Source organism: Agelaius phoeniceus, chromosome 4, assembly GCF_051311805.1.
Source record: "Agelaius phoeniceus isolate bAgePho1 chromosome 4, bAgePho1.hap1, whole genome shotgun sequence".
NCBI classification, from domain to species: domain Eukaryota; kingdom Metazoa; phylum Chordata; class Aves; order Passeriformes; family Icteridae; genus Agelaius; species Agelaius phoeniceus.
The window spans coordinates 55743090-55768881 of NC_135268.1; the positions used below are offsets into that span (position 1 = coordinate 55743090).

General features: G+C 37.5%; 1 protein-coding gene across 6 annotated transcripts in view; it reads right to left on the minus strand.

Annotated features, from left to right (window-relative positions):
* STIM2 (stromal interaction molecule 2) overlaps positions 1-25792 on the minus strand; it is a 70304-nt gene that overhangs the window by 18655 nt on the left and 25857 nt on the right. For all 6 annotated transcript variants that reach the window (XM_054632915.2, XM_077177645.1, XM_077177644.1 and 3 more), the window contains exons 2-3: positions 15520-15650; positions 5126-5240 (exon numbers count right to left, since the gene is read on the minus strand). In XM_054632915.2, coding sequence (XP_054488890.1) covers positions 5126-5240; positions 15520-15650 — 246 coding nt within the window. The remainder of the gene's footprint in view (positions 1-5125; positions 5241-15519; positions 15651-25792) is intronic.

Below are 25792 nucleotides of genomic sequence, written 5' to 3' on the forward strand. Positions count from 1 at the left end.
ATTTTGTAGACACTCTGCCAAATTTTACATAGATTTATAGGTTTCTATAATCCAGTGATAATACTAAACATATTATCCTGAAAGAATTTAGCTACACATTTAAATAGTTTGCCATAGAGCAAATCACATCTGTTGCACTGCTTAGACTGGTGTGATATTTTCTTCATAGATTATCCATGAAATTTTCCCAAACAAATCAGTTATACTCTGGAAAAAGCACTTTATTATTCATTATTGTCACTGTATCAGATACCTCTATTAGTACAGAACCTGCAAAAAGAAGCAACCACAGTCTATCCTAAAATACAACTGAAGCTTTTACTTTCTGTACTCTTATACTGTTACTCATTTATTAAAAATAATATCAATTACTTCTTTATTTATGTTGTGTCCCTTTAACTGACCACTCAACCATTTAAGCTATGAATATATATTGTCATCTCTTATTCTGGGATGTTAAGATCTGAATCTCTTTTCACATATGTATTTTGCAAGAAATTTAGATTTATTATGTAAATTAATTCTTCATTCACAGAAGTCTAGTGCCAGTGCCCCCAGATCCCTAAATTTTGCAGGTGGACTCAGACTCCAAACTACACTGTTCTTACTTTCCTAAACATTCAGACTGCTTCTTTTTGTTGTTAACTTCCATACACCCCTGTGTTGGTAAGGAGTATTACTTGACTTGTCTCCAATAAGACTTCATGACATAGAGATATGTTTGTTCTACAACAGCATAAAGTACTGAAAAGCAAACTGGCCCCTCTCCACACTGAAGAAGCACTGAAACATGACACAAGGCAAGTGTGATATACACCAGCACCAGGTGTACTGAAGGGCAAGCAAGACAGCTGAAACTCATCTTGATCAGCACTGCTAATTAGAATGTGCCAACTCACACTAATTAGCTGAGGTTGTAATTTTTCCTTAGTTTAATCACCAAAAAAGAAAGCAGTACTTCAGACAGCAGAGTAGCAATCCACAATTACTGTAAGTTAAATGCATATAGCATTACAGAGTAATTATAACATCCTTCTCTCTCACAACTCTTTTTACAAAGAGATACTTTCAGAGAGAAGATGTCAGCAACATGCTTTGGGAGGCAGGTTTAGAAGGCACCCCAGAGCAGTACTCAGTCTCTAACCCTCCATCAGCTATTTTGTTCAGACACAAGTTTGAGTTTTGGGGGGGGTTTTCTACCTACTTCTTTTCAACTCTTCCACCAACATACCTGAAGGTGAAGACAGCAAAAGTAGCTTTAACTGGGCCTGTATGAAAGTTTTTCACTGTTTACCCACAGAAATTAGAAGATCAGGCTATTTACCAGTTTTTTGTGTAACATTTACCATCATGTTAAATTTATATCCCACAAAAGGATTCAAAACTTAGTTTCTAGGACCTTCATTCAGCAATAACATCAGCAGTATGCAGCATTAGGTAACTCATCCTTAGCCAAGCCCTGCTTGCACTCGTTTCCAACCTCTAGATATTTAAAACCTGAGACAGCAAATTATTAGAGAGCAAGGCAACCACAACATGTTTGTGGTATGCAGTTTAGTCCCAGTTGCTGCAAGAACACTTGTGTAGTAGAGCATCAGAACACAACAGGTGATCACACATGCAAATATAGAGCCATTTTTGTAGGTTTTTACCCTAATAAATAATGTACCAGACTTTAGTTCACCTCCTGTTTTCCACAAAGAGGGAAAGAGAATTAAAGGGGAAAAAAAGTACACATAGAAGGCAAGAAGGTTTTTTTGTATTATAGGGCAGTCTATAGGAGATACTATACATTAAAGCTCAAATATGCCATAATGGTTTAAAAAAAACTTTTTTTTTTAGGCTGTTTGTAACAACTAGGTTTTGAAAGGATTCAAATTAGTCTGACAATAGCCAAGCATTCATGAACTCCAGGTTTGACTTGAACAGTTTTTACTTGGCTACAAAACCAAGTCCCAAGGGACAATGCTGCATCACTAAGGATGCAGCATCCAGCCCTACTCTCTGAGACAGGTCAGAGAACCACCCAGCTGAAGGCTCTGGACTGATTTTACAGCCCTCTTGCTAGTGAGACTAAATACCTACACCCTGCTCTTCAGACAGCAAATTCACACAACCACAGCCTATTACAGGGGCAAAGAGAGATGGCAGGTACCACTGAGTGAGAAAACTCCAGAGATAATTGTGCAAAGACTGCTATTCAGACATCAAACCAAATGTTCATCTGTCCCCTTTTCCACACTCAAAACTACCACCTCTTCAAGGCCTTTGCAGAAAAGACACTACACCTTTGATATTAACCTAACAGTAGCTATTAAGTTTGTTACTAGTGAATAGCTGAAAGACTCTGTAGTGCATGTACAATACATATTATAATAATATTTAGAAGAGGAGACAGTCAAAGAATACCATACAACAAGCATATATACTGGCATTTACATTGAAGAACAGTAACACAGTAACAGAAGTCAGAAGACTCTCAGAGAGAAGTGTTTTCTACATTTTAAACAGCTATGATAGTTCATAGTCACTCCTCTAAACAGAGCAGTCTGTAGAATTAGATTTTAAAAAATTCAAAGGTCATAAAAAGCACATTCTAACTAAATTAAATTAAATTATAGTCTTGTTTTCTACCAAAGGAGTCATTTAAACTGAGTGGCAACACAGCAAAAATAGGCTAGATGCTATGATTCAAGCTATGATATGACTCCTGCCATGCAGGTAAAACCTGTAACAGCCTTGAACTTCCTTTAAATTGCACCAGCCTAGACTATGCCTTAAGGATTCTGCACCAGGCAGGGACATCAAAAACCTGCCCAGTGCCAGAAATACTAAAAAGCAGTACTCTGAAGCCCCTTCTTTTATTATGCAATTTTTAGAGCTTTGAATGCAGCCAATCCTCAGTGTTACATTCAGTGTATAAAATCCTTTTCAATCAATTATTTAAAAGCAACCTCTACTTTCCTTAATCTTAAAAGGAGACATCAAACACCAATGGCATTTTTTTGCTTTCTTCCCTCACATCTTATCTGTCTTGCACCACCAATATGTTAAACAAAGAACACCTTTGAGTTATTTGACAAATATTTAAGACAAACATCCACATAAAGCAAGCTTTATGGCAAAGAATAGGCAAATTCTACTCAGCCTAAACTACACAGCAGTAGATCCTGAAGATGTTTCTGTATATACAGTCAGGAGCAATAGAGTTGGCAATTCTCACACAGATACCTCAGCAGATTGCTTAAAAGTCTCAAATTACTGATACTATCATTTGCACTACCTTCCCCTCTTGTTTAATGCTGTTGAATTGCTATAAACTAGTGGCACATAAAAAAAAAAAAATCAAAAATTCCTAAAACATATAAAGGAATGGCAACATTTTCCATGTTACCTAAAATCAAATTAAAGTAGTTCATTTTCTGAGGGGCTTCATGCTTTCTAACAGTCAGCAGACCACTGTTAACACTGCTCAGGAGTCTCATTCTAAAGGTCTCCCTCTGGTGCAATTTTAGTTCTCTCAGCAGGATACACAAATAAAGCCACTATAAGCAGACACAATGAGATGAGACATTCCTCTCCAAGTCTTTTGAGTCTTACTACATTCAAGAAAACTGGAATAAAGGTATACACAACAGACAAACTATATTTCTAGAATCACTATAGCCTAAATTTTTGAACAGCTACTCATGACTTAGACCTACAGTTTTGAGGAGCTAATTTCTTCTGATAATTTAATTGCAATACTTTCAGGGAACAGGATCTTCAGCGAATAAGTATTTAAGCAATATTTGAAGAGAGAAGGCCAAAAGTTACTGGTTAAAACACATATTTACTACATTCCAAACACTTCATGCATCACCTCAGAGTGCACTTAAGTGACTTCCTGCATTAGCAGAATGAACCAATGCCATATTCCTGGATTCATTCCCCTCCTGTTCTTACCTTCAGTTGTTTGACCCATACTAAGTTTTAGATCTCTCTATGCTCACCACTAGAACATGTTGTGGTTTAGGTATTCTCAAATTTAGCAGTCCTTTTACAAACGGTGTGCAGTTTCCCCTCCCCCTCCGATTGGAGGGACAAAGGGTAAAGATCACAAGTTGAGATAGGAACAATTTACTGGAAACAGCAATGAGATAAGAAAATGAACAATAAGAGCAACAATACAATAACAAAAGGTATAAGAAAAGTAAACTACTCACATGGAAAGCCCCTGACAATAAACAAATACCAGATGGGTCCATTCCCCATGTTTCTGCACCAGAATGAATCTCTTCTCCCCAGCAGAGAGAGACACTCCTGTTCCAGGCTCCCAGCAATGACGTGGGGAGTGCAGGTGTAGGATAACACCCGGGCTGCAGCCATGCCCCCTCCTGAATGCTGCTGAAAATTAATCCTGGCCTTGCCACAGCCAGAACAGCACAACACCTTTGGAATGAGGGCTGGGGTGGGGAAGGGGCTGAGGAAGTCAGGTATTTTCTCCTAACAATTCCAACATTTCAGATCTCTTTTTTAATCACTATATCCTGGGACATATCTGGCAATGAACACTGTACTGATAAATACTGTCCTTTGATACTTGGAATAGTTGGCCAAACTTCCTTATTTCATTTAATCAAAGTGAGGGATGGCTGGTGGTGTCAGGTTGTCAATGCATTTTACTGTATCACATGTTAAAGAAGATTTTTCAAAAATTCTTTGGACTAAGAATTCTAGATCTTTGTAGCTCAAATAAAATTGAAATCAAAGTGAAAGTGCATTGAATTTTCCACTTAGTACTATATTTAAAAAATTTAAATAGCTTGGGAGAAGCCCCTAGGGTTTATTAAATTAAAAACATGCTAATCTGGAATTCAGCACTTGCACCATCACCTTGACAAATTAGAACCTCATGTAAGCTATCTTAGTTTACTTAATTTACAATACACAAAGCACATGAAGAGGAAATTACCTCTGGCTGGATTAAACGAGTTCTTAGTCAGATTTATGTGTGCCTATAAATAACAGTGTCAAAACAGATTGATGAAGATGCTTCAAGAGGCTATTCATTCACTACTCTATACCTGGTGGAAAAATTGTTGAATTATAACTGTGTCATCTTCAGCTACACTTCTTCACCTACCTTCAGATGTTTTCCAGCGTTTCCACAGATCCTCAATGGTGATATGCTTGTCTTCTCTGTGTAGGTGACTATGTTTATTTGAGGCATCCTTGTATTGCATATCTTCCCTTAGAAACTGAAGAAAAAGGAAAAACATCATCTTAAATGCATAAATGACAATTTCTGAAGAGAAACTACACAAAAATGAGGTAGAGTCTTTCCCATCTCTTCCCCATGCAAGCAGCAGAGAACTGATCTGAGTTTTCTACATCACAGACTCAGAAGGCAAGGTAAACACTCTTACAAGATTTGTCTTTCACAATTATTAAATCCTAGGAAAACTGACAATGCAGTTGCCACTGTACTGAGTTGAAAATCATTAGTAAGCCTCAGATTTACAGTGATTACAGGAACACACCACACAGTCACACTGTACACTTCTCTATTCTGATGACACTTAACCAACTTCCCCTCCTTGAAAACAAGGCCATGTAAGATTTGAAAGTGTGCCAGTCATTTTTGGATAAGTAATGCCTGAATCCTGCCATACCAGTTAAATGCAACTGCCTGAGGGATGAGAGTAAGCTGTTTACCAAGTAGTATTAAAGTCTTTTGATTAGACAACAAAAATTTGACTTCTATTCATCGAATTAAAAAACAGAAGTCATCTGAGGGCCAATTTTCTGCTTGCTAATCATTCCTCAGTGGTTACACTCCAAGCACAGAAGCATTACATAAAGCTGCTTCATTCTCAGTAATTAATAGGAAGCCTTTTAGCAAACTTTATAAAAAGGAGTATCATGCAATCATGACATACAGAGTGGGTGGTGAGGCACTGGCACATGGTGTGCAGAGAAGCTGTAAATGCCCTATCCCTGGCAGCATTCAAGGCCAGGTTGGATCAGGCTCTGAGCAATCTGATCTAGTGCAAGATGTCCCTGCCTACAACAGGGAGGTTGGAATCAAATGATCTTTAAGGCATCTTCCAACCCAAACCATTCCATTGTTCTATGATACAATTTTATGATGGCAGTGTTTGTACCAGTATTCCACAAGTCACTACAAACAGTTCTCCAAATACATACCCAAGAAAAGCCACAGAACTGTAAAATACATTCAATTTTTTTACTTCATAGAGGCCTGTTAGAATACTGGCTGGCAAATGACCAAAGAATAATTGGAATATTGGTTGGCAAATGATCTCCGATTAATAGTGGAAACCTTTCATAAGTATCAGTCCCTGAAAGCATTGTATGAACAGTCTCTGTGGGTGAAGACCTTAGGATTAGTATCAGAAAACAAGTATCTGGCACTAGCAGTACCAGAAAACCAAGTAACCTTCCACAGTGGTGGCTTTCTTTCCTCAGTTCATGAAGGATAAAGCTGCTCCAACAAAACCAGCGACAGATAGCCATGACAGCTAAGTCAAAAAACAGCCTTTTATACAGCTGATCATATGTCATCACCACTTCAAGAGAGGTGAGGAAGAAAGCCACTCTAGTGATGCACTGCAAAAGAACTCAATTCTTAAAGTTCAGTCCAGGTAATAATTCAAGTGCAGAGTATCCCACAAAGGCTCCATTTATAATAAAGGCTCCATTTCCAACAAATCTACAGAGTATACCATTCAGAAACTGCAGGAGACACTGAAAAGTAGCCAACATTAAATAATAATATTAGCTCTTAACAAAAAGGAAGAGCATACAATAGCAGAAATACTCAAGAAAAGAAATACGCAATTCCCCCTAACTAAATATGCAAATTCTCCCTAACTAAACTATTTTTACTAGAATGTGAGGGAATCTCAAACTATGAATGGATTCACGTTTCTCCCCTAACTGATGGATTTGGGACAACATACTAGTTTGCCCTCCTTAAACAAACCACAGAGCCATAGTAGCAAAACACTGATTGGATGTAAATCCTCTCACTTTTATCTTTTACTTCAAAACTTTTTCTGATTGTCAGATATTAATTTTGTAAAGCCTTTTGATTCCTAGAATAGTTCCATTTGGCCCATACAAGCTGCATAAGCATTTTTAACTCCTTTTCCCCATGTGTATAAGAATGGCATAAATTGAGATATATAAATATATATATGCACACACAAGCATATACATGAGAAATATATGAGAAACTTATGAAATATGTGAGAACTGAAAATAGCTGCCTGTTGGGGCAAAGGCAATTACAGATCTTCTGAAAAACCATGGATCAGCAACAGTAAAAAGGTTTAATAAGCACAGGACTGTATGCTGTAACTGTATGGAAATGTAAAAATATCTGTTGCATATTCCATCATCCAAGTGGGAACTCTGAATACTTCCCATATTGGCAATTCTACCATGAAGGTGCCAAATTCTACAACTGTCATGCAACATGCAATGAAAGATGGATTGTCTTGTTCATTCCCACTCCATGTTTATTAAAGGCTAAACTGAAGAGCAGGAACTAAACAAAAAGAAAACAAAATAATTTTCTTATCCACTAATGTCCCTAAAGCTTTCCAGATTATAGTACAGTCTTACAGATGGAACAGCAGGAAAGAACTGATGCTTTCCCACCTTACCTTTTCCCTCCAGACTGCAAGTATCTGCTGTCAACTGACATCCCCAGAATATCTTTCAGGAACTTGCAAATAACATACTAAAAATACAGCAAAAACATGTATTATATGTCCCTTTCTGTAAAGATTATCTCTTTTCACATGAGGATTGAGGTAAATGCTAGTGCTCACTCTTCAGCTTTCTAGTGACTGATGATGCACTGTCCTTGGGGACTCCAAATGTCAGGCATGGACATTTTTTTTCAAAACAAGTGTTGTAAGGTGATCAAGTCGCTGAAGAGGGACAGAATATATTGTATATCCAGGCTTGGCCCAATTTTGAGTCTTCTCAGCTAAAACTCAGATCACTTTTGTTTGTACAAACTTGCTACCTTTACTTACTGATAGTTGTCAGTAAAAGTTGTAAAATATCGAAGGATGAGAACTTTTGTTCGGTTACAGGTGCTGTCAAGAAAAATCTGAACAGCTGTTAACAGTACTGCTCAATTGTTAGAAGTAAAGAAGAGAAGGAAGAGGCCAAGTGGAAACAAAAAGCTCCAGGGTGTGACAGCTCTGCCCATCCCACCGGACCAGGCCCAGGGACGAGCGCGGCTCCCTCCGCCTGCAGTTCCGCCGCGCCGCCCGCAGAGGGCGCCGCCCGCAGGCGCTCGGGAGCGGCTCCGCTGCCCGGGACTGCCCGGAGCGGGACGGGCACAGCGCACCGGGACAGGCGCGGGAGGATCCAACCACCGCCCTCTGCTACAAGGCAGCGTCAACACACCCTGGAGAGCAGCCTGCAGGCAGGGACCAGCACGGTTACTGCTCAGAGGCACAGACAGCACATCTCCGAGATGTACTACTGAGTTCTGAGTGAGAACTTCTTCCAAACGAACAGCTCCTCTTCTGTTCTGTCCTACCCGTACTGCTCCCAGATCCTTAAATAAAAAGCACGATGACTTCCTCAAAGAGGTCCTCTGGCACCACAAGGCCACAACACTAAAGTCACAGTGCACGGATCTGGAAAGAGGTCACCGTTTTCCAAAGAGTAAGTGCATTCACTTAGGAGGAGGTAAACAACAACATCAAGCATCTTTCTTTGGTATCTTTGTTTCAAAAGTGTCCTAATATGGAAGTGCTTCTTTAAGAAAAAGAACTGGGAGCTAAATTGAAGAAAGACAAAAACAGAACAACTCTAGTTAAAAAGAGGATTTTTCTATTCTTTGTCATGGCAGCTAATCTCTCTTTTGTTGCTCTGGTCATTAAGTATACAAAGGAAAGGTTAGAAAAATAACTCTAAATAGAGAGGTTAAAAGAATAAGCTCTAAGGAAAACACATCTAAGTATTATCTTAGCCAACATAATCACTCAGGAAGAAGTCCTTTTAAGACTACAAAGTTGAAACCAAGAAAGCAGAAGATAAGTTGCCTAAAAACTCTGTATGAAACAAAAATAATCATTGGTCAAAGCAGTTACTCCAAAAACAAGTACAGAATTAAAAAAACACCACACCTAGACTTGAAACTAGAGTTTTGATGCCAGAAGTACTATAACAGCACACACACATGTGCTGTTAAAAAGAAAAAAGAAAAAAAAAAGAAAATAAAGGAAAAAAGGGGGAAAAAAAAGAAAAATAAGTTAAAACATTGATGCTGCAAGACACACTTGCAGGACAAACAAGCAACTGCATACTTTCAAGAATGCCACTGAAAAAGTAAAATTAACCACACTCACTAACAGCAGCAGGAACCACTCTCACAATGTTTATATTTTGTTCTGGGTGAAGGCTCAAGTTTATGATTTTCAGTTTCATCAACTTAAAATAGACCCTCTAACTGACAAGTTTATTTTAAGAACAATTAGTAACATCTCCTGGCCAGGTATTACTCTCACCCTTGAGCATCTATTTCTCAAACAGTGTTATTTCCTTCATGTTTACTCCTTCTAAGGGAAAACCAGCACAAGTTCCAACTTCAGCCTTTCAGTGCATTTGCTCACATCTATTTGCTACAAGATTTGTTGCAGCTATTGCCATGTCACACATACTGACTAAATTTTGATGGCAGATGTGCTTTTAAATGGCAACATACCATGATTCAGGTATGACTGCCTACCCTACAGAAATGGCTTCTAAAGATGCTATAAAGTAAAATACAACATATTTCATAATATTAACAATAAAACATGACAAGAACAACATAGGACACAGCCAGGAAAGTATTATCAAGTATATCTTGAATAACCTACACATTCTATCAAAAAAAGTTACTCAGCTGAAAACAAAACTGCAGCTATCTACTGCAAAGTAAACTCTGCAAAGCCAAGAGAGAATTTCCAAGGGATCACTTCATTGTAGCAGGACTAAATAAAGAGGTGCAGACAGCTTCATGTTAGCTTCAGCCCTTCCAAGGAGGCAAGGCGTGAGGCAGGTCTGCTCCAAGCCACGTTGGAAAGGTTTCCATGCAACTGTACCCAGGAGAACACGTGCTGCCTCTCCAAAGGGCTTCTGTGCACTGGCACAGCTGTCAACTAACACCATCCATGTCTTCACACAAGACCTGGCTCCCTATCCTGCTCTGCAAAAACAAATTGTCTAGACACGTTCAGAGCTGCTTACAAAACTTCAGGAGACTAAAACACACTCTGCCTGGGGACAAATACATTAGCAGTTGAATGAAAAAAAATTAATTCAAAAAAGACCTCTACTAAAAGAGCCACAACAAATTAAGGAATTCAAAGTAACCCAGTAGCTTTGGGGGCAAGGATTTGCTGCACTGGTTAGGAAGCTCAAAATCCTTGTTCCAAAGACCAATGTTTGTAACACAATGTCTTGCACAGTGAGATGTAAATGCACTCAGGAGCCATCCCAGTGTCATGAAAAAACAGTTATAATGTCCTCAATTTCTAAACCACTGCAGCACATATTTTTCCACATGCAGAATTTTGTCTAAACAGCTGACACCAAAATATTAAGTTGTTTACAGAAATATTAACTCCAGTTTAAGCTCTTTTATTACATAAATGACAATGACAAAACCAAAATACTAAGGGAATTTGAAAGGACATTTAACATCTTGCTACGAGTATATTTCCAGAGTACAAAATGAAGCCTATCCCTGTCAAACTTACTGCAGCCAAAGTGCTATAATAGTATTATCATCACAGACCATGGTAGTTACTTCTCCTGCTTTAATCACTGTAGAGAAGAGAATCATCTTCCCTGCTTTAGGCCTCAAAAGTTAGATTCTAATTGATTCTTGCTTCCAGACAACATTTTTAAGTCAGTCACTTTGGCATATCATCTCTGAGGTTCCAACATCTTTGACCATCCTGATAAAAGCTATTCTCTGATTCTTTCAATGCTGCAGTCTCTTCTCCTTACTGTATCTTTTTGTCTTTTTTTATTATTTTTTGGGGGGAAGAGCATGGGGCAGGGTGTTGGTGATTTTCTATGGGGTTTGTTCAGTTTGCAGATTTTTTATAAAGTGACAATTCCAGTTACCTCCTTAAAAAAATTAAGTAAAATATGAAGTGATCTTTCCAGAGATCCCACGCAAAACTGTACATTTGTGCCTTTAGCTTGGTGAGACATCAGACACACAGCAAGATACTAATACTCCAAAAACATCAACCTATTCTAACACTGCAGAGAGAGATTCCTTGAGGAAATTACTTTATGTAGGACCTGCTTAGGGAAGTGAAGGAAACGGGAAAAACCTATGTAAATAGTGAACATATGATAAGTGTGTTTTATTGCTTGTGTCTCATCATTAAAACAAAACAGGTTCCCATGGTGCAACAGATGCTTCCTGAAGCAGATATCCTCCCACAACACATGACTAAAACCTCAGTTAGTAACACCACGTTCTCCCTTTCAGTTACCCCTTTACAGCCTACCTCCTGAAACCAGCTTAAACAATCACAATCCTTGACATATAAAGTAATAATATCAGCAAAGTCTGATAGGAAAATTCATTTTAGTCTGCCCTCATAATAAGTATAGAGGGCTTTTGTTCTTCCTTTTTCTTTTTCTCTGCTGTACCACACCAAATAATAAGGAAAAAGTAACTGCAGTGATAAGTAACTACTCCATGCTCAGACTAGAGCCCCTCTAACTTCCTAATAAGACTTCAACAAAATCCCTCATGTTTTGAACTATTAAATCCCATGCTAAAAATTTAGATCAGGTTTCCTCACATCAACTTTATCAAAGGCAAATACAAGTTGCTTTCCAGTCCATACAAAGTATGTCCAAGGGTCTTCCAGTATCAGACAGTTTTTGAGGAAATACGAAATATCTTCGTTCAAATTTTCTAATACCCTAGAAAAATTCCTTCTTTACAGAATGGTTTCATTTTTTCCTTCATTTTACAGAGGAAAAACAAGCTACAACCTAAAACAGGGCATGAAAACATTACAAAAAATAAACTGCATGCAGATGAAATGTCTGGAATCACTGTTGGGAGCTAACTGTTGGGATTAGCAAATTAAAACAGTTAAAATAAATAGTTCAACATCTTTAGCTCTTTTAACCTTCCTGTCTCAAAATAACTTATTTACAAGAACTTCCTTCCTTGGTGTAAATATATCCTTGCAACACTGCTGCAGTGCTGCTAAAACAGCAGAAAGTTATTCTGCTTTGTCACATTCTTCCTGCCAAGTAAAAAGAGAATGAACACCTAATCCACATACTCAATATGCTGCTCTTCAGGAGTCTTGCAAGTAAAAATCATGCAGCATAAAACAGAAAATCCATTCCCTGCTGTTAAGTAAAATCCCTCTATTTCATGTAAGCTTAACTTCTAATAAAGTGGGTTTTTTAATTATCAGTCCTCATTCTTAATCAGAATAAGCAGCATTACCCACTGTGACAAAACAAAACAAAATCTTGCTCTGAAATATAAATAGGACATATTTAGTACATATTCAGACCTACTGTAATCAGGTAACTATGTAACTATGTTGTGTAAATGTAGATCTTTTAAGATAATGGTAAAGATTTAGTAAAAGCACTACAAGAAAAACAGAGGTTACTAGCTGAACTTGCAATTAAACTGCATTTCTCATTAATTTCAGGTTTGCATTTAATGTCTTAGAAGAAAGCACTCTATGCAAATACATGTTCATCACTGATTTGCGTGGAAATTATATGTAGAAAAGTGCTACTTTGCAGAGAGTGGGTTATTAAATATTTCTTCAATAATTAAAAATGAACTAGCAGAAACAAGGACTACAATTAAGTCATCTTATTTTATGCACCATGTGTAGTTTGAACATATAGTTTCACCCATCTGTAATTACCCCAGCTGAACAGCATGCTTCATCAACTACTATAATTTCAGCCATTTAAACAAGTCTTTAGCATAGTTTCTCTTGTTTTCTCTGGAACAGGAAGAAATTAAGGTCAGATAGGAAGATGGTCCACTGGAAACCAGAGGAAATCTTCTGAATAGTAATAAAATGTTTCCAATGTATAAATGTTCCAGTATTTTCTTTCAGAAACTTCCTCAGCTTCAGTGTATAAAAAATGCAGTACGAGTCAAGAGAAATCGAAGTACTGGGAAGTTCCTCAGGAAGCTCACACTCCATCACTAATGTTTCAGTTCGCAGACTGAACCGTGCCTGTCCCAAATATTCTGCAATAACAAAGGCAGACTATATGCATTATTTTTGAAAACTCATGGCAGTCAAGTGAAGTCCCTGGTGATCAGGAAAAAGGAAACATCACTCCTACTGAAAAAGAGGAGAAACACAGACCTGAGAAAATAAAGACCATTGAGCCTCACATCTCTGTGTTTTGGACAATCATGGAGCAGATCCTCACGGAAGCAATGTTACAGCACATACAGTGAAGTGATCTGAGACAATCCAGCTTGGCTTTACTGAGGGCAAACAGTGTCTGACTGATCTGGTGGCCTTCTATGGTGGGGCGACTGCAGTGGTTGATGGGGGCAGACCAAACAAATGTCATCTACCTAGACCACTGAAAGGCCTTTGACACAGTGGCACATAACATCCTCATCATCCCCAGACTGGAGAGAGACAGATTAGAAGGATGGATCATTTGATGGATAAGGAACTGCCTGAATGGACACAGCTGTCAATCATTCTCTGTCCAGGTGGAGGCCGGTGAGGGACAGGGGCTCTTTGATACTTTCATCAACAACACAGACAGTGCATCTCAACGAGTTTGCAGATGACATGAAACTGAACAGCACAGTTGAACTAGAAGAAGAAAGAGATGCCATCCAGAGGGATCTGGACAAACCTAAGAAGTGGGCCCATGAGAATCTCATTAAGTCCAAGGACAAGGTGTTGCACCAGCATTGGAGCAATGCAAGACATGAGCACAGACTGCGAGAAGTCACTGAGAGCAACCCTACCACAGACTTGGGGGTGCTGGTGGATGAAAAGCTGAACATGAGCCAACAGTGTGCACTCACAGGCCAAAAAGTCAGCTGCATCCTGGCTACATTAAAAGAGGAGTGGCCAGCAGGTTGAGGGAGTGATTCTGCCCCTCTGCTCTTGTGAGATCCCACCTGGAGTGCTGCCTCAGCACAAGAAAGACACTGACCTGCTGAAACAAGCCTGGGCAACAAAGATGATCAGAGCACTGGAGCACCTATCTTAAGACAGGCTAAGAGAGCTGGGCTGTTCAGCCTGGAGAAGGTTCCAGGAAGATCTTATTGCAACCTTCAGTACATACAGGAGGAGTACAAAATAGAGGGAGAGCAGCTTTTTACCCAGGCAGATAGCAACAGAACAAGGGTGAATGGTTTTAACTAAAACAGGAGAGATTTAGGCTACATGTTAGGAACAAATTCTTGACTCAGAGGGTAGAGAGGCACTGGAACAGGCTGCACAGAGACGTTGAGGATGACCCCATCCCTGGAAGAGTTCAGAGTCAGGCTGGATGGGGCCTGTTGATGCTGTTTACACATAGGCACACAGAAAAGTAAGTAGCATCACAATAAATTTTACAATGATAATTCATAACTTAACTCATTCATGGAGAACAATCTTCCCCTAGAGGTTATAAAAAAGGATGACAAAACGGGGCTAGATTCTTCTCCCATTCATCTACAGTAAGAATGGGTGTCAGAACCACATGACAATATCCTCATTTTTAGGGGACATCTTCACTCCCCTTGGTTGTCAAGCGTGTGCCTAACAATGGCCAGAAAGCAAAATAAGCAAGCACAACAAACTACACAGACATTTCCATTCCTACTCAGTAATTCTGAGAATCCCAATGGTAAAGTTGAGTAAATGCAAAGGCAAGTCCTTTGCCAGGACCACCAGGAGCCTACCTACCAAACTCATTCAAGCACAGTCACAAAAACTTCCTTAGGTTGTAGGACTTAATTTACCATTAGTAAGGACAATGTCCTCAATACTTGTCTGTAAAATGTAAACCAAACCAGAAATCTTTCTTCTAGACTGCTCTCTGTAATAGGTATTGTTTTATAACATGAAGTGCCTGCAACAGATCTAAGGTAAATAAGATAAGCCAGTGATGGCTCAACCAAGAAAACTGAGTGAAGAAACTGCAACACCAAGCAATGGATCACACCACTGTCTTACTGCAAGCTAAGTAAGTCACCTTTGCCCACCTCTTACACCAATCACAAAAGTAGCACCTTTTATACATAGTCATACAAAACTTTCCTTTAGGCTAGAACAATGGACAGTAATATCCCATTTCAGACAAATACAGAAATTAGACTTTCCCTCCGTATGTGTCTGAGGAAAGGGCTGAATTAAGAAGAACAGCAACAACTACTCAAGTGCTGAAAGATAAAGAGCAGCTGTACAAAACAAAAGGATAAAAAAGACTTAATGTATGCAAAAGTGAAGTTTTTTTTACTCCTACCTCATCACTTTCATCTACTTCGATTCCACCATCTTTGTCATCATCCATCTGCTTATGGATCATGCGGAGAGCTTCCAGGCTGAACCGGTCCTCCTCAGTAAAGCACGGGGGGCTCAGTGAACTGCAGGGATCTAAAGTGAGGAGGACAAAAAAAAAAAATCAAAACAGAACAAGAGTAAATAACATTTCTTTCACTTCAGAATATAAAGCTCCCAAGCAAAAGAAAGGGTTTAGAATACTGCATTTTGCATATGTACTTCACTGCACATAATCACCAGGTCACAGATATCAAATTTAACCATAAAATAGTAATTGTACAAAAAAAAAGTGAAAGGCTTGTGTGTGCAAATCAACTCTTTTTTTATTCAGGAAGGAATCCCAAAACCAGACTGGAATAGTTTTGACTTCCATTTATTTCTTCCTTCCCACTAACTTACTATCTCCATTTTTTCTTTTATCATCCACATTTAGTTTATGTCAGTGCAGTGGCAAATAAAGCTACTGCATTTCCCACTTTCCTTTCTGAAAGTCTGAACGAAACAAAGAACAGTAGAGGAAAAGAAAAGGAATTGTCATATCATACAATCATAGTTTCATGAGCAGGTAACAAAGGAATAGTAATCACATTGCAGATCAAATTCTAAATAGGTGGTACTACTGAACACAAAATACTCAAGGACTGCAGGAGCAGAAAGCACACTGCAAAGAAAATTCAGCTGATAGTAGTACACGATGTATTAGTCCTGTACACTCTGATCACAAACTGCAGTCACTGTAGAGCAGGATTCCAAGTCAAAAATAGAACACTTTCATTTGCATTCATTACTGAAGGCTCATGATTTGCACACATCTGATGGTTCAGCTTGCACCACATCAAACTGCTAAGTCTGTGTTCTTTCCCTTCTACAAAGTACATGCCAAATGCTCCCAAATTCTACAACACATGATGATCAACCATCACCACAGCGGCCTTACACAGACCTTGGCATCAACTAATAGCAGCTATTACATTAATTCTGATCTACTGAACACCAGCAAAGAACAGAAGGTGGAGAAGGACACAGAAATAGTATTTTCAAAATTGAACTTAAATAAGGTAGCAAATTCCCACTGTACTAGCCACTATAAAACTGCACTGACTAGTTCCTAAATTGCTACACTACACTTAAATCATATCAATGCAAGTAAAAATTGAGGGAGTGAGTAATTTTGCTTCTTCTAATCTAGCAAAGAATTAAGCTTTCTTGTCGCTGCACAATTTATTAAAAGGCTCACTTATATAAGTAAAGGAAGCACTTCTAGAAAAAGGGAAGAATCAAATGTCTTCAGAGAAAAATAAATTCTTTAGTTTATGATTTCATACCAGCTGGATTAGCATGATTCTGCTTTTCTGTCTAAATCAAATTTTAAAATAATTAAAAACCAAAATAAAGGAATGTATAAGGCTACAAAGCAGGAAGTGCAAAGATAACAACCATGACATAGCTGGAATCTCAGACACATAATTAACAGGACTGGTTTCCACAGCTAGACATGAGTCAATGCATTCCTACTTCATACTTCAGTTTTATTACACAGGAGTTAAAGGAAATCTGTTATCTGTTCCCATGCATCAATTAAAAAAACAAACAAACAAAACATAGCAGAAAAAACCTGAACACTTCACTGACACTGTCCAAGAACAGAGGTATTGCTTTTAGAACTACTTCATGTATTTCTAAAAGCAACACCTAATACAAAGACAGATTTCTATATTTATTAGCTACTAAATTATTAAGTATTAATAAATATGTAATTAAAAAAATACTACTTATTATTATTGTTGTTGTTCACTAAATATTAAACCAGACCAATCACAAAAAATATAATTTTCAGCTTTGGAATGCAACTGATATTTTATGAAGGGGAAGGGGTTAATTTTTAAAAAATCTATTTTATTTGTCCATTTTTTATTTATTACAAAAGGTTTAATTTGCACAATACTCAGCCTTTAGATTTTTGCCTTACAATGAAAAAATTACAATCATTTGAGGGGGTAAAGGGCCTATTCCTGCAATTACAGGGTGCTCCATGTAGAAAGGTTACCCTTGCAATAACAACAAATCACCTCAAAGTTCTAATTATTAAGTTCTCATGGCCATGAATAAAAATATTGTTTTACTAAAATACAATTATATCAGAAGAATAATCTCTGTATTACAATATGATATCTGTATATATCTCTATACTGCATCTTAAGTTAGAAGTATAGGTGTCAAAACATAAACAGATCCCTCAAACAAACCCAACTTGTTTAATCTGTACTTAATTCTAACATGGAATCAAATTTCAGATACATGTGTTCACAGTTTGCAAGCACCCATTCACATGGTTGTTTTTTTTCATTTTATTCAGCTGAAAGCCCAGTTTTTCAAATCAAAAATGTCTTCTCAGAATACATTTTCTCACAACCGATGCTGATGGGTCCCTTAATCAGGGTACTTATCTTAAATATGCCTTTTTAGGCTATTTCAGCATGAAGGCACTTTAAAGAGCTATGGCTTTTCTTGAGAGAAGTAAACAGGCTGCTTGTGCCTCAAATGTCCCATGTGCTGGGTCCAAGAACACTTGATCTCTCTCTTAAGAGCCGATAGAGTGCCAATTGCTCTTTTTGGGACTGAGAAAAAGAGCAGGACCACACGGCAACTCTAATAAAAATTAACCCACTCTGAAGAGAATCCAGATTTATTTTCAAGCTTATTTTCATGTGGTAAAATTAAACCTTTAGACTGACAGACCGACAACACTGGTCATCCCCTTCCTCAGAGAACAATCTCAAAACAAACTACAAAGCCACAACCTAAAGAATAACTGAAAAGCATTTCACAAGCATACCTATGGAGCCCTACCAAATCCAAAAAACAGCTGATGGAAATTTGATCTTCTGCAGTTCTGCAGAATATTCTACCATGCAGTAGTTGCCTCAATTGCATGGCAAAACCAATTCAAATTAATACTAGATGGAGTATGGTTAGTTAACTGGATGTCTGGCAAGTTTTTTTAAGACAAAAGCCAAGAGACAAAGTCTCAAGACACAGCAAACACCATAAATATAGCCCTGAAGCCCCACAACAAATCATAAGCCTAGCTGATAATTTTTCACTTTGAATTGACACTACTGAAGATGTTCTGGGATTCCAAACCTTCTCTTGGACTTTAAGGACAAGCCTGATTTAACGTCTAGACCGATTTCTCCATCCTAGTCTGGTGTGTTGTCATAAATATACTTAATCCAAAATCATCATCACAGGAAAGAACAGATGATAAATTCACTCAGGGAGTGAACCAACAGCATGGAATTTGAGCTTTCCTTTAATGAAAAGCACAGAAAAATTAGCAAAGGAAACAAAAGAGACAAGGTGGGCAAGAGACATAAAAGCACAGCAGATATCACTCCAGGCACAAGTTATTTTATACCTCAGTTTTCCATGTTGCTCAGAAGCAAGGAAGTTTCAGAAATACTGGTCATAATAAGGAAGGCATTTTTTCCTGAACTACTAAATGTCAGACTTGTGGCTCACAAAATTTGGCAGAGGATTTTGAAACAAACCTTCCTCCTGCCTTGAGACAGCGCCTCCCAGCTCTAAGGCAAGGGGGGAGGTCCTCACCAGTGCACAGGAGACTCCCACAGGACACAGTCTGATAATGAACCAAGCAGAGTTATCCAACCCAAGACAAAGAAAACTTCATAGGTAAAGGGAAAATAACACTTCACAGCCTTTCACCCCACTCCTCCTTCACCCCTACTTTAATCTTCTTCAGTAAGACTAAAATAAGGTGAGACTACAAAAAGAATTTCAGTTTGAAATTCCCCTCAACTTTAGATTCACAGCTCTTTATTCCATTTCCTAAAGATAACAGAGGTTAAACTTAAAATGTGACATTGTCAATATAAGCCAGTAAGGAAAACTGAATATCCCCTTATCCTTCAAGCACTCATCTTAACAAAGGCCCTGAAATTTATTTAGGATTACACCATCAGAGGATGTATATATGTATATATGCTTATACATATATATGCATATGTATATATGCTTATACCTTTTTCCAAAGCAAAAAGGTATAAGCACCTCATAGCCTTTCATGCACCTTGCATTTGCTTCTCCCTAAACAGCTGCAAAGGTTACAGACTTCAGAATAAAAGGGACTGACAGAGCAACAGAGGGAATAAGCCTGCAGTTCTCTCACACACCTCCTTTTGCATACAGACACTGGAGAACAACAGCTATGGCTGTGCCAAGCTGACAGAATGACTCCAACCAGGTGTTCACAGTTCCAGTCTGGAACTTTTCAGTGTCTGAAAAAGCCTTCTTAAGAATACAGGGACACACAGAAGTTTCATGATTTTTCACAGGTACCTGGAATCAGGTAGACACTTCCAAATCTAAAATTTAAATGACTTTAAATTTTTCCATTAGTTCACTGAGAGCAACGTAGCAGTTGGGAGTTATTTCAAGAGCCTGACTACCACACATTGTTTTTGTTCTGTGAGGATGTTCAGCATTCACCAAGAAAGAAAAGCTTGTTTTTTATCATAACATATGGCAGTCCTACAGAAGCCCGCAGGGTTCCCATGCCTGTCTTTTACTGATGAATTCAGAAGTGTACCATGCTGTTCCAGGTTTCTGATTCCTCATTCCTAAAAAGCCATATGGGATAAAGGGAAGCCTCACAGAAAAGGCAAGCACTATAAAGCATCAGCTTCCTAAGTACATACTCTCATCTTAAAATAACTGTGCTTCAGCATGCCATGACAGACATAGATTTCTTTGCACTTTCCAGACACAAAGGAGGTGTCCACAATATGTTCAACCCCCTGCCAAATGAATATTCACCTAACTGGGATTCCTATTCCCTGACATTTCTGTTTTACATGTACCTTAATATACTGCAGTTTCTTAATCAATTCAGTGACACCTTTCAAGGCAAAAAACCTTTACAAGAACAACAGTTTTTGAAGACCTGAGCACAAATTGGAGTGTCAGATAGAACAGGGATTAATGAAAATACTGAAAAGCAAGTGTTTTCAAGAATTTTACCTGATGTTCAAAATAAATTTATTCAGTAAAGGCAAACGTGTTTTTATGTTAAATCCTTACATAATACATCCTGTCACTAAAATCTTCAAATGCTTGAGACAGCCTCAGAGTGAGCTTCTTTTAATCTTTCAATTAAAAGCTCCCAAAGCAAATCACTCCTACTCTTAATAATTAAACTCCTCCATATGGCAAGTAGGCTGAGCAGCATCTAACAGTTAACTTGACAAAAGTAATTTGTGACATTATTTTTCACTCTAATTATTTAAATAAAAGTTCATCATTGCAGCACATCTCTCCACTAAAAACATTATAAAAACAAAAAGATAAAATTTTGACTAAAAGTGTAGAATACCTTATCTTCTAACCACAACAGTGATGTATGTTATTTAAATGAGCTTCCTGAAGAGGAAAATGCAGTAATACTAATGACAGCAGGGCAAGGGGAAGAGGTTCAACAGGAAAGGAAATTTGGAACACTGTTGTCCCCAAAGATTTTGAAAATGTTTCACACTGGGCTTTTCCATTGCTCTGTATGAAAAATTCAATTGACTTCTATAAATTCATGCATAGCAGTAATTAAATTCATATATTAAATTCCTGACTGCTAAGTCTGGTATCTGGAGCACTTGTTTCTGAATACACATGTAATGTTTAGTGACTGGTAACACTGCAGGTTAACAGAAAAAAAAAAATCAACAAAAGCCCCAAATTACTTGCAGATAAGCTGCAAGAAAACTGCCATGATTGTTTCAAAATCCACTAAACACGTTCAGTAAAAAAAATGACATTTCAAACAGCCTTAAAATAAATCGTTACAGTTTCAATACATAACAAGTGATTTTTGCATGAGAGATTCAAATCTGATTTTGTCACTGTTAAAAAGTGTCCATTTATTCTGCTATTTCAGTATCTTTTCATATATACAGATCAATTAGATCCTTTCCCCCGCATAGAAACTTGATGAGGCAAGCAAGGCTTTGATTTTTTTCTTAAATCATCACTAGCTCATCTCTGCTTTCTCCACACCCACAAAAAAGCTGTCTAATTCTGAACTTCATTCTCTATACACTGGGAAAAAAAAGAATATGAGTGAGATCAGTTTATTTAAAGTAGAAATTCAGTCAAATAATATTATTAACAAAATTGTTAAGGTAGGTTTATTAAAGCTTTTCTAATCTTTCCAAGGTAAAATCTTCAAAAGAAGCAGCAAGCACTTAATGAGCGATCAGAAAATTAAACATGAAAACATCACACACTATCTCAGAAAAATGTTTAAGAACTTCATACCCAGATAAACAGTAACTCAAAGGAAAATATATGACAGGAATTCCCTAGAGAATAAGATTTGATGGCAAATTAATTTTGCTTTAATATAATTGCATTAAAAGCAACTATTCCAAATCAGCAATGCTTGTTTAAAAAGGAAGTTGCAAAAAGGGGGTTGAATATGTTAATCATGCCAAGGATCATTCTGTCAAGATGAAAATATCAGTATAAATACTTCATTTAGACTGATAGGAAATTAATTATTAAAATTACAGCGCTGCTCTGTCTGACTAAATAAAAATCAAGAAGATGAGTTCATGGCTTTTCCATCTCCTTCCCACACCCTCCCTGAGCAATTCCACAGTTTGAAGGGAAGAGGAAGTTCGACAATTATTGTATACAATGGTCAAAGTAGACTGATTTAGAAGAGGAACTCCTGCCAACCCTAACAAAGCAGAACGAGAGGAAACTGGGAGATGCATCTTACGCAAGCCCCTAAAATCCTGTTTTTTCCTCCTTCTAACTTTACTTGTACTTCTGTAATACCTACTATACAAACCTACAAACACATATGGACAGATATTCAGAGTAAAAAAAGATGCCACATGTTTGATACTTGCTCTCAGCAACAGAAAAGTCTCTTTCACTTTACTTATATTTATTAGTAAAAGACCAAGAAGGGAAATACTTAAAGTAGATTAAATCAAAGTTTTCATGATTTGGTAGTAAATGTTTACTGCATCTTCAGAAATGTATGATGTACTCTGCACATTATAGTGATTATCAACACTATAAAATTACAATTGTTCCAAGAAAAAAAAAATTACAGACTTTTAAATAGGATGTGAATTTACCTGGAATAAACACATCCTTCACTCAAACAAAATTTAAAAGGACAGTCTTATTTTCCTTATGTTTTTAGAAGAAACATGTTTAGAGCAAAAGGATTTAGTGAATTTTGAGTTCATTTGTCAATAGAACGTTCATCAATCTGATGAAAAAAGTTACAGATTTGTATTCATATGTACTTGGTGACAAGGCATAACACACATCTAAGCACATAACATCACACTTCTACATTTTCATGTATTTTACGTCTGATTGGTTCTTTACTGCTCTTCTAACAACTTTGTCCCTTTTCTAACAGCAGGGAGCTGGAAAAGATGCAGTATATCCCTGATTATATACTTTAATCTGCCCAAGAATTTGTCAGCTCTTAAGAAGGAGCAGCAGCATAGCATTTAAGCCACTTTCTTAATTTGGTCAGGAAATGAGAAAAGTGATATATACAGGTGACCTTCAAATATCTGATAACATGCCCATGTGATTTCGAAAGCAAATATGCTGGTAACCATTTTCTTACTAAAAATTCATTTTCTTGCTCAGAATTCCATCCTTATTAATACATTAACCTGGAAGCCTGGTCTCCAGATACCTGGTGAAAGCCTATAATCAATATTGAGCATATTCATTTCAATTCAAGTATGGCTCAAGACCTAGAAGGAGCATGAACCACTAAATTCCTTTTTGGAAGACAGTGTCTGCAAAATATAGCAACCATGATAATATGGTTGATATTAAGAAGTCACAGATTTTTTCATACTGAAAGGTAGTTCACAGCTTCCAAGTGTGAAAAAGGGGAAGGGAGGGAAGCACTGGAGAAAAGAATTTTAGCACCTTATTTTTCTTTTTAAGTTTAATAAAAGGCTTAGAAAGTTTTACAGATGTGGGTTTAAAATTTAAAAAACATCTGATACTTTCCAACAAACAAATTGAAATTTTCTAAAATTAGAGTAGTTTATTAAAATCAAATTAATTATTTTCATTTAAAATAATATTTTCATATAAAGTTAAATATATAGGTATACATCTTTAAACTTAAAGTTTTAATCACGTCAGTGTTTCCTCTGATATATTTGTTTTCACATGTGATTCATAATCATATCCCATATCCATGAATCAGGCATGTAAGCATGACATTGCTGGCATTACTGAATTACTTCACTCTTCTACACCATTTGATCTAGTACGCATATTATTAACTGTTCCAACCAAGGAATCAAATTTAATCCTCTGTGAGCACCATCTGTAGCATCATCAGTTCCCTCACAGTTCCTGTAACAACATGTTGTCAAGATGTATTTATACTTTAAGAGATCATATCAAAATTATAGAACTGAAACCTATATTGAAAAGATGCAACATAGTATTTACTATAAAGGAAGATTAAAATAAAGCACCTGGGCACTCTTTTTTTTAATATATATAATCTGTTAGGATTTGAGTATTAAATTTGCCAGCCTATGTTTATACTTTCAGAAATACAAAGGCACTGAATGCAGAGATTCACTTTATTTAATAACACTGTAATGAGACACTTCCTTTTAGCTCCATTCAACATACCAGTAATTTTAAGTATGTACAAATACCATTTTCTTTAAAGAATCCTATTAGCTTTTGTGAAAATTTAGTAGTACAGATTGTTGGCTGGTTAAGGACTCTCCTACTTCCAGAAGCTTACGTGAACTGCTCTGCTGTTAGCACTCCAACTCCAGATTGCATAACTGGCAGTTTTGCTCCTACTAATATGCTGCTAAATATTTTTCTCATGATGAATTTCACCAAGTGATAAAGCAGGCTGACAAATCTACTTATGGTGTCTCAGTTCACCTTGGCTTATTTGATGGAAATTAGATGTAAAGAGCCTTGAAAAAAACCCAATCCTATAAAGAAGAAAAAAAAATTAAAGAATTAAATAGTCATTGATCTTGGGAGATACCATATCAGCATTATGCTTTTGCTCAAACTAAACACAGATAGTAAGATATACAATTATCAGGATGTTAGAATAAACCAGAGCTGCACATATCTTAGATACATCTTGGCTGATACCATTCTGGCATATGTATTTCTGGGCCCAAAAAAACAGTAGGAAATGGTGTACTTTTCCAGTATGTATTTCATAGCTGTTAGAGTGGTGAATAAAATAAAAGTCAGTTCTTAGACAATGAGCATATACTCTGTGCATAAAGTCATGCAATGCAATCACTCAGAGTAGAAAAAGAGGAAACTCAGTAATTAAACAACTCCAAAACCTACAATAAGTTCTATCATGTTAAATTTAGCTCAGACTGAATGTTTAACAAAAAGTCCATGCTACAAACACGTGGCTCTTGCTATCAAAATGAGTTAGATATCATTTGCACAAAAGTTTAAAATAGTACTATTCCACCTCTAGTCACTGCATACAGAACAACACAACAAGGGAAACTCTACATTTGCTTAAACAGCACACCTTGTACAAACACCACTTGTACAGCTTCAAACACTGCTCCCCAACAGCATGAGCATATTTGGGATGCAAGGAAGAGCCAAGACAATAATTCCACATATGCTCTAAGGCAGAATAAGCCAAAGACTAATGCTAAAAGGATTTCTAATTGTTCCTGCCCCCGCTGTTCATTTCTGTCCCTTTACCATCTCCTTCCTGGTACCAACACAAGCACATTTGTACAATCCTGCTGCAGGAAGGTTCGGGAAACTGATTCTGTCTGAATCTGATCTCTGTGCACCTGCACAAACACTTCTGACAGCAAAGGTGCAGGGGAGGAGGAGGAGGAGGAGGAGGAGAGGCTCGGGCGGCAGAGAGATGCCCTGCACAGCCCCAGCGCTGACACACCCCACGCTCCAGCTGGATCCGCCCGCAGCACGGCAGGGACCGAGCGCTGAAAACATGGCACGGAACAACGTCTACACTACTGGAGTGGAAAACTCCACCTCATTGTTTAGATCCTGGCTTTCACTACTAGGAGGTGCAGGACAAGGATGTGTCCTGGACAACTTGTTGCAATTAACAAGTATCAAGTGTTTTTCCAAGGTTTTTTTTCGAGTGTATTTTGTAGCCTTACAAAACCTAAAACAGAACTTTG